The sequence below is a fragment of the Glycine max genome, chromosome 11, assembly GCF_000004515.6.
Source record: "Glycine max cultivar Williams 82 chromosome 11, Glycine_max_v4.0, whole genome shotgun sequence".
Lineage (NCBI taxonomy): Eukaryota > Viridiplantae > Streptophyta > Magnoliopsida > Fabales > Fabaceae > Glycine > Glycine max.
In genome coordinates, this window is record NC_038247.2 from 1882447 (window position 1) to 1891899 (window position 9453).

At 30.6% G+C, this 9453-nt stretch overlaps 1 protein-coding gene across 1 annotated transcript; it reads left to right on the top strand.

Moving 5' to 3' along the window:
* Positions 1-1475: 1475 nt before the first annotated feature.
* LOC100816975 (uncharacterized) lies at positions 1476-7739 on the top strand. Its single transcript, XM_003538368.5, has 9 exons — positions 1476-1675; positions 2401-2552; positions 2793-2880; positions 3477-3711; positions 4594-4689; positions 5922-6019; positions 6174-6299; positions 6439-6528; positions 7228-7739. The coding sequence occupies exons 1-9, from the start codon at positions 1610-1612 to the stop codon at positions 7354-7356; spliced, it is 1080 nt and encodes a 359-aa protein (XP_003538416.1). The 5' UTR covers positions 1476-1609; the 3' UTR covers positions 7357-7739.
* The last annotated feature ends 1714 nt before the right edge of the window (positions 7740-9453 follow it).

Genomic DNA, 9453 nt, shown 5'->3' on the forward strand with positions numbered 1-9453 from the left:
GGAAAAGAATGGTATACAGAAATCCATATATTACAAACATTAGCTTCCACACACACATATATATCACCTTTCATATTAGGGGATTCCAGGGATTATTTTTAAATATAACGTATACCTTATTTTGGGTTTATATAAGTAGAGAAAAAAGAAAGAGAAAGAAAAGGATATACGTAATCTATTACTTTACTAGCCACGGTTTAATAGGAGCGAAATTATAAAATATAATATTTAATATATTTTATTTTTTTAATCAGAACTTCATAAAAAATTTTATAATTAATATGATTATGGATACAAGCATTTTAATACACCAAATTCTTATTTTTTTATTTTGGCCACGAGAATTTTTTATTTCAATTTTTATTTTTAATTAAAAAATACATATAGTATCTTAAAAATGCTATTTACAATAAATTGTTTGAATATATATATATATATATATATATATATATATATATATATATAATGATTGTAAATGAGTTACTAATCTCAACCATATATATATATAGATCACAAGGAAATGAATACTGAAATGAAGAATATTTTTTTTAAAATTACTCTTAAAATATTTATTTAAATTTATTTTTTGAATTTAAAAATAGAAAATAATTAAAAATCCTAACAATATATAAAAAAACTTAGAGTGTAAACTTAATATTTGTGCCTGGCATATGTTTATTTCTATTATAATGTAACATAGCCAAATATATTTTTATGACCAATATACGTTAGAAGAATTAATTATTAATGTAAGATTTTAGGATATGAGATGTTTGTCTAAGGGAATCTAATAAAAATATAAATATAAGAATATATATTCTCATAATTATTAGAAGATAATAAAAAAATATTCTTATACATAATATAATCTTAGAAATTCGTATTACACATGTTTTATCTTTTTTATATTTTCATGTAAAAAGATGAGAATCTTATATTTTTATGAAAATATTGAAATAATTTCTCACTTTATTTCATTCTGCCTCATTTATCTATTTATTTAATATTTTTTAATTTAAAATAAATTTAGAAATATTCTGGAGAATTATATATATTTTTCAAACATCTTTAATAAAAATAAAATTCCCATAAATATTATTTATAAAAATATAATCAAATGCATAAAACCAACGCACCCTAATAAATATTTTTTCAAACTAAAAATTCCATTCCATCGATTTAAAACAATTTGTTATGAGTTTAATTGGATGGAATTTTAGTTAGAGGCAAAGGACAGTTCACAGTTCATTTCCTATTGGGCTTAAACAAGGCCTAGCATGTGGCCCTCACTCGTGTCCACATGCCATCAGGACAGCACGTGCTCCATGTGAAGTTTCCGGTGTAAATGAAAAACCCTAATCAAGGTCCATCAAACGGTCTCAATTGAAAGTAACCTCCCCATTCCATCCAACGGTATCATTTAATTTTGAGAAAATAGTTGGAATTTTGTACTATTTTATTTTATTAGTTTCTGAAAGTGCCACTTTTCAGAAAAAAGTAGGCTTTTCACCCAATTCCAGTGTCTCCTTCATACGCTGGATTTTGTGCTTCTGCATCTGCATAAGCATAACCGTTAATAATTACTGCAAAGCCCTAATTCCCCTAATCGATGATGAAAGGCTCGAAGCGTTTGGCCGCGTCGGAACCCAACCAGGTCGATACCAACGAAACGGGGGTAAGTGTGACAGTTAACGCAATTGCTTTTGTCGTTTTGGACCATTCATTTTTATCTATGTACTCTGCCTTCAACTTTTTCCCCCATTTTTGAATAGAATAAAATTCCTGAGCTCGTTCTGAACTATGAGAATCATACTTATTTATTTCTTTTTTGTTCTATAAATTTATCTAGCGTTGTATGTCCGCATAATGGGTTCCGAAGAGATGCTTGTGATTAGCATTCTAAGAGTGTCTCCTTATTTTATAATTCAGTAATCGTTGGCAATAGATTGAAGAACAATAAAGCTTGGAAGTGGAGAATAGTAGATAGCCGCTTAGAAAACTCGTTATTTCAAACGTGCTTGCGATTATTAACCCTCTTTGGCAATCAACCTCGGAAGTTTTTAGTTTCAGTATTGTAGGAGTGTGGTGGGAATTAAGACTGGATCGTTTCTGTTTAATATTTTGCACTTTTGTGTTTATGGTTTTGTACTCTTATTTAAGTTTTATGCCTGTCTTTACTCCAATGTTGAATTTTGGTCTGTAAGTGTTCGACGCTGAGTGATGCCTGTTGCTGTAACGTAAACACCCCCGTCCCAAAGAAAAAGTAATTTCTAAAGGTTGAGTTTGGAGGCCAAACAGAAATTTGCAATGTCAGACGATGAGATTTGACACCCCTTTTAAGTATTTTGTATGAGAAAGAATATTTGTCCTTATTGTTCCTCACTTGTCATCATGATGTAGTTGCGGAATAAAAGAATAATGGAAGGATCCCTCTTCGATATCCATAGGGCCGAACCATCTCAACAACCAATTGTGGCAGCACCACCATTGGATATGAAACGGGCGGAGTCATCACAGCAGCATGTGAGAGCTTTAAATACCCAGTTTGCAAGGTTCATCTTTTATTCTTTGTCAACAGTTTTTCTTTTGCTTGATTTCCACATTTCAATTTTTCTGTCAATGAGATTTGATATCTTGTTCTGGACTTTTGGTTTGGCTTATTTGTTAGTTGTTGTTATACAGCATCTTGTCTTGATATAATAAAAGCTACCGATTTTGCATTTCTTTTGTTATAAATGCCACGTTGGCTCTTGCATAACTTCTCTCCTTGTTATGCTGTCTGTTTCTCCCAGTTGGGTTCAAACACAACTAAAGAATCATCCTGATGAGCTTTGGGAAGATGGTGTCAGAGATTACTTAGATCATGCTTCAAGCATTATGGTAATTCCCTTCATGGTTTAATTCACTAAAATCATATATCACTTGTATTTGTAATTTACTATCTTTATTCAATTAATGTGTTATTGAAGGTACCATTTTATTGGTAGCTGATCCCATATCTAGTAGTACTATTACTTTTGTGGCTTTGCATGCTGCAGTGAAATAGATGCATGCATACTCAGAGTCATAGGCATGCCTACATTTATGAAAACACTGAAGTTCTACTTGAGAAGTAACTATCCATGATGATAATAATAATAACGTTTCTGTTTGAACCAAGAGTTAGAGTCTGTTATGTGAGTAAGGGCAAGTATAAATGCTTTCTTGTTTTGGGCATCCTATCTATGATATAAGCCCTTTAACCTGTTACCTGCTTTTCAATTTATTGTTGGGATAGCAGCTAAGGCTGTACTGGAGCATCTTTGCTTGTTAATGCCCTTAGCTTTTTACTCCTCTTATTCTTTGAGCTAGTTTTAGCATGGATGCTCATTTTTTTCTTAGGAATTTTACTGCTGCTTAACTACTCCAAGTAAAGGTGCAAATCATGCATATACAAAGTTGGAAAAAGTTGACCTTGTAAAGTTGTGTTATTTCAGGAAAAGTTTAGTGATGTTGTCAACTGGCTCAAAGCAAATGCCACTAAGGCAGAAAATTTGGCTGCTGATGCTGGTGTTGCCTTTTCTGGGAAAAAGCTCTTGCCTGAAGTAATAAACAAAGAAAATAAACCTTTTGGAGAAAAAACTGGGTCTACTCCTGTTAGTACTGCTACAAATTTTACTAGTTCTTGGAGCCCTGGATTATTTTCAAACAGTCAAGGCATTTTTGGATTTGGTAGGTCTCTTCTCACTTTTAAAAAAATATACCCAATAACTTTTCTTCTCATAATTCAAAGTAACTCTAGAATGAGGTCACATTGGTGGTAAATTAGACTGGTTGCATTTGGTGCTTCAATGTGTGCCACTCAAGGGGAATCTAAGCCCATATTTGGTAACAGTCTCCCCTTCTGGCCCCCAAAAAAAAAAATTGTTTTTTTGTTCAAAAGCTATCTCAAGAATCTAGCAAAAAGAAAGTGACTATTTCTCAAAAAAAAAAAAAAAAGCTGAACTAAACACTCACCAAGTCCGTGAATAATATTCTTATAAAATAATAAATATAGGCCATTTGATCATATTTGAATAGTCAAGATTAAAACATAAATGCACATGATTTTTCTTACAAGGTGATGTGACCATTAACTAACTTTTAATCTTGAGTCTTGACTATCCATGTGTGATTGTATGACTTATAGTTCTCACATTCTTAAAATGAGAATTGTTCTCACTAAATGTATCCCATATATACATACATTTACATATATGTGTGTGTATAAAATATTTTTTGGTCTCTCAAAATATTTTGAAATCCTGTTTTTAGTCCCTATAAATTTTTGATAGATTTTTAGTCCTGCCATTTTTTAAGCAAAGCCAATTCTCTATACCCTCTACAGGTGCTCACATAATTGCTGTAACTTCATATTGCATTTGCTTTTGAATTTGTAAAATAAAAAACCTTTTGACAATTAAAAATGAAGGTTAGCAAAGTTAATGTTACATGCATAATAATCTTACTGACTTGCTATTTATTTTATCCAGTTCAATGATATACCTTGAACTTAGGCAGTAAATTATATCACTTTTGGAATTGGCTGCTAATTTTCCATCTCTCCATTTTTAGGAAATCAAAGTTCGGCTATCTCTAATCAGAGTTTGCCCCCCTCTAATCAAAGTTTGGCTCCCTCTAACCACAATGCTTCAGATGATGTAGACGGTGGTGAGTATTCAATTCTAGACCCTTCATCTTGCCTTTATTTCTTTTAGCAATTATACTTTGTATTGTGATTTTGCTGATTGTGACCTTTTCTGATGATGTCTGTTATTGTCCAAGTTATTCTTGTTTATTTATATGTTTATAAATGAAGGTTGTTTCCTTTTCTTGGTGGTAGATGGTGTTGATAACTAATGACTGGCTATAGATGCGTGCTATTATATGGATGTATGATAACCTTTTTTTCGCTCAATATGCAATGCTTTTGATGAAAGATACCCTATAAGCCGAAAGAACATAACTAAATATGCAGCTTTTGTGAGACAAAAATGGAATTTTTTACCCCATTGAATAGTGAAAGAAACTCTTACTAAACAGGAAAGGAGTGATACAACAATTGAGTTATTTATCCCTATAAACTGAACTGAGTACTTCAGATACTGGTCTTTTCATTGTTACCTGTTATCTTGTCAAATCTGAGTAATCTTATTTCTTTCATTTCTTTTTTTATTAAAATAAAATTCTCTTTAAAATACTGCTGGAACAGCAATAAAGGGTGTGTATATTCTTCTCCTTTGACTACTTTATTTCTTACTTCACTCAGGGTAAAAGGGACATTTTTGTCCATATAATCTTTATTGGAGAAAATGGTAACGTTAACTGCAGGGAGGGGGCAGGGTGCTCCCTGCTTTTGGGAATAACATGAATAAATGGCATCTCTTTGAATTTTTAATTCTTCTACATACTACTTTCAGTAGCTAATGTTTTTGGTTGCTCATGCCAAGTTGATTGGTGAGCCTTAGATATTACTCATTGTTACTTTTGACCTTGTATTGTGGCTCAGCAACATGGAAGCAATAAATAATCTTCCTTGCCATGTTTATAAATTACCTGTTTGTTTGAGTTTTCTAAAAGAAAAAGTGTTTTTCTAATTAAAAGGTACGTTGAAAAAAATTATATCAATTAATGAGCTTCTTCAAAAGAATAAAAAGAAAAACTTTTTAAAAAAAGATGTTGTATTGCTTTTCTCATAAGCTAAAAAAATAGGCTATACAAAAGCTATATCACTAAACCACTTTTTATAAGCTTAAACAAACTAGCTCAAAATAGCCAATTTTTTTGCCCATATTTGCACTACCTTAGTTATGTTTAATTATATTCGTGACATTTATAAAATATAACTTGTCTCAGAAAGAACTTAGGGGATGATTAATATAATATTCTTGATTTGGTCTCAGAAAATGAATTGGAGCAGCCTAGCAGCCCATCAGTTAAGAAGTCAGAAGAGAAAGGTGTAGCAGTTGTACATGAAGTAAAGTGCAAGCTTTATGTGAAGGTATTTTTTAATAGGTTAATTTTATACTGAATATGTCACTATAGAGTATAGATATGGGGCAGCATTTTTTTATTTTTCTGCTCTTGTTTCAATTCAGCTTGATTTTGTAATGTTCATCTCAATGATAGTTTTCTGTTATCCTTGGTATGTCTAGTCAAGTGATCCAGCAGATAAAGATGTATGGAAAGATAAAGGAATGGGCCAACTGTCTATTAAATGCAAAGAGGGTGTCAGCAAGGCTACCAAAGAGTCCAAACCTACAATTGTTGTTCGAAATGAGGTTTGTTCATTTTACCTTTTTTTCTGTGTGCTTATATACTAGTATGTTTTTAGGGGATCAATCTAAATGTAATTTGTAGTCTTAGTTATTTAATTGAGAACTTCACTTATTGTTTCCGTTTCTGTTAACTATACTGCAGGTAGGAAAAATTCTTCTCAATGCCCTGTTGTATCCAGGAATCAAGACAAATCTGCAGAAAAACTCTCTTGTCACAATATTCCATACTTCGGTAAGGCACTGAAATATTGCAATTTAGCTAAATACCTTTGGACAGCTTGCATGCAGATAGTAAAAAGAAGTTTAATATCGCCATAATAGAAAAACCACTGTATAGGATTAACAATGCCTTGAATGTTTTGAGAATAGAAAGGAAACGTGAAAGGGATGACTAGCATGCAGTTTTTCTACAATAACTGAAAGGGATGATTTCCAATGTCATCAGGTGTTCTAGGCTTCTATCCCATTGGCTAATCTGTTCCTAAGTTCACTCCTATGTCAATGAAATGGTTTTAATTCCGCCACTAGCTGTATAGTCTGTATTTTTCAATGTGGTTTCTACCATGATGGAGCAATTAGTTTTGCTCTTGGTGCTTCTACAGCTTCTACTGTAATTATTTATCAATTTTCTAGGGAGGAAAATGCAGAGAGTGTCTGTTCTTGAAATGTTTAAAAGTTCAGTTTCAATAAAATAAAATATTGAAAAAAACAACTGAAAGTAGTCCTTTTTTTAATAAGCTAATATTAGCTTCTCCAGGTGTTTATTTTATTTGTCAAAAAGTTTGTACGCTTAATGCATAGTTGTTTTAAGATGGTTGTTATTTGAATAGCTTCCCTTGATTAAGATTCTTTGGTTTTCACCTTCTCATTTATTTATTTGAGCGTGCTTCGTGCGTATGGAAATCGTTTGTGAAACTTGAGAATATTGTAGGGTAATATTGACGGAAGTGGTGGAGATAACGATAGTGTTGTTGCACGTACATTCTTGATCCGGATGAAAACAGAAGATGATCGAAATAAACTGGCTTCAACCATCCAAGAATATGCTCCGGTGTCTTGAGAGTACAAGAGTCATTATTATTGTGCCACCTTGAGCCATTTAAAGTAATCGAATACTGGATCCCCACCTTCAATTTTTCCTTTCACCATTTTATTTTTTTAAGGTGTCATTTGTTAGATTCTGTGTTTCCAAACCTTGTGTTTGGAGGCTGTTGCTTATGTACAATATGAGAAGGTTACATTTGGTCGGATAAAATACCTTAGATTAATGCAATTGTAGTTAAAAGTGATGCATGCATTACCTTGGACCTGCCGTTCTATTTTATTCAAAGCCAGCCAAATGGCAGGTTCATGATTAATACCGCATGTTTGCAGAATTTGAAGACTAGGTGGAGGATTAGAGGATGTTTGTTTCATATAAATTTGACATTTTCTTATATAAAATTTATTATTGAAATTAATTTATTTATACATCTTAATTACATTGAGTAGAATACTTTTTCCCTTTTTATCGACCCCTAGTGAAACATACTAATATACAGTAGAGGAATTTTAACCATTGTGATCCCAAAAGAAAATTAGACCCTACATTTTGTAATTCATTGTCTAGATTTCAAAAATTATGTTACTTTTTAAGCTACGTATGACATTGTGACAGTTAGAAGTTTGAGAATTCACAATCTAGAGCTAACGGAATAAACTTTCTCAAAGAATGATATACATGCTAAAAAAGTGCGCACAACTATAATAAAATTTTATTTGGTGGATCAAAATTTTAAAAGTTTAATTTTCATTTATTGTCAGAGTAAATTGCATTGTAAATTAATTAAAAATAATGCTTCAAATGTAATTTTTAAAGTTATCCCATATGAAAATTTATAATTAGATCATAATATAGAAATGGTTTAAATACTTATTTTTCTTTTAATTTAGCTTTTTTATTTTTATCTTTATAAATTTTATTTATTTTTTTAGTCTTTACAAATGTATTTATTTTATTTTTTGTTCTTAAAGTATTTTAGATAGTATTTTTTTGCTGTTCAAAATATTTTTTTGTTATTGTTCAAAGTGTTATCTACAACTCTTAAATGAATGAGTTGTAATATGTTGGAAAAAATATATTTGTAATTTGTAATGAAAAATAAATGGAGGAATCCATTAGGGTCAGTTTAGTTGTGAAAGTTGTAGGTAATTTGTACAAGATGTTAGGTTTTAACTTGTGATCAATGTGGAAAAAAGTTTAAATATGTTTTTTATTTTCTAAAATTTGGGATTTGTCTAAACCTAAAATTAAAATTTGTTTTTCTAGTTGCTAAAATTCATGAAATCTTTTTTTAGTCTTGGATTGACTATTTTTTGTGATTTGAATATACAATATGTGTCAATTTTTTACTACATGAAAAACTAAAAAAATATTTTATAAAGTTAAGAGACTAAAAAATATAAATTTTAATAGGAGACACACCTTTGAAGGTCTAAAAATAGGAACTCGATCCTTTCCGGTTACTAGACCTGCCCAGTACAGGAGAGAAGATGAGCCACTAAAAACATGTGCTTGTTTGAATAGTGCATTACTCGCGTTGTATTGCGCAAATTGAATTTTGCACAGTGCTTGCATGTGTTTGGATAGAAAATTCCTTTGAATAAAATCATTTTGTGGTAGGTAGAATTGATTTTAGACAAAATAATACTTTAAAAAAATGTCTGGTCAGTAGATTTGATTTTATAACTTTTTTGGTTAAGTAAAATTATTTTGGATAATGGAATTATAAAGTATAGTATCTTATTTATATTCTAAAAACACTTTTTTACTAACTAAAAAATAATTATTTGCAAAACATTTTTAAAGTATTATACTTAAATATAAAATAATTTTTAAATCAATTGTATAGAAAATTATTCAAATAATTTATTGAAATTGAAAGTAATTAACTTCATTGCATCTTTGGATTCACATTAGATTATCCAAAATCACTCTGAATCAAATATTAGTTGCTTCTGCACCAATCTTATTCATTTGACATGAATTTTGGCAAAACATGCTCATGTATTTTTTTTTTCTTTTTTTGAAAAGCCAAGAAGCAAGTTTTATTAATAATAAAGAAGACTCAAGCACAAGATGTGCCTAGCTTCAGTACATAGTACCATTTGCACAAAA

What these genes read in the sequence shown, in the direction of transcription:
- LOC100816975 (XM_003538368.5), top strand. Translation starts at nt 1,610, where the DNA reads ATGATGAAAGGCTCGAAGCGTTTGGCCGCGTCGGAACCCAACCAGGTC. An exon ending in TCAAGGCATTTTTGGATTTG is followed by an intron (nt 3,712 to 4,593) that starts GTAGGTCTCTTC and finishes CTCCATTTTTAG; the next exon opens with GAAATCAAAGTTCGGCTATC. An exon ending in AGTGCAAGCTTTATGTGAAG is followed by an intron (nt 6,020 to 6,173) that starts GTATTTTTTAAT and finishes TGGTATGTCTAG; the next exon opens with TCAAGTGATCCAGCAGATAA.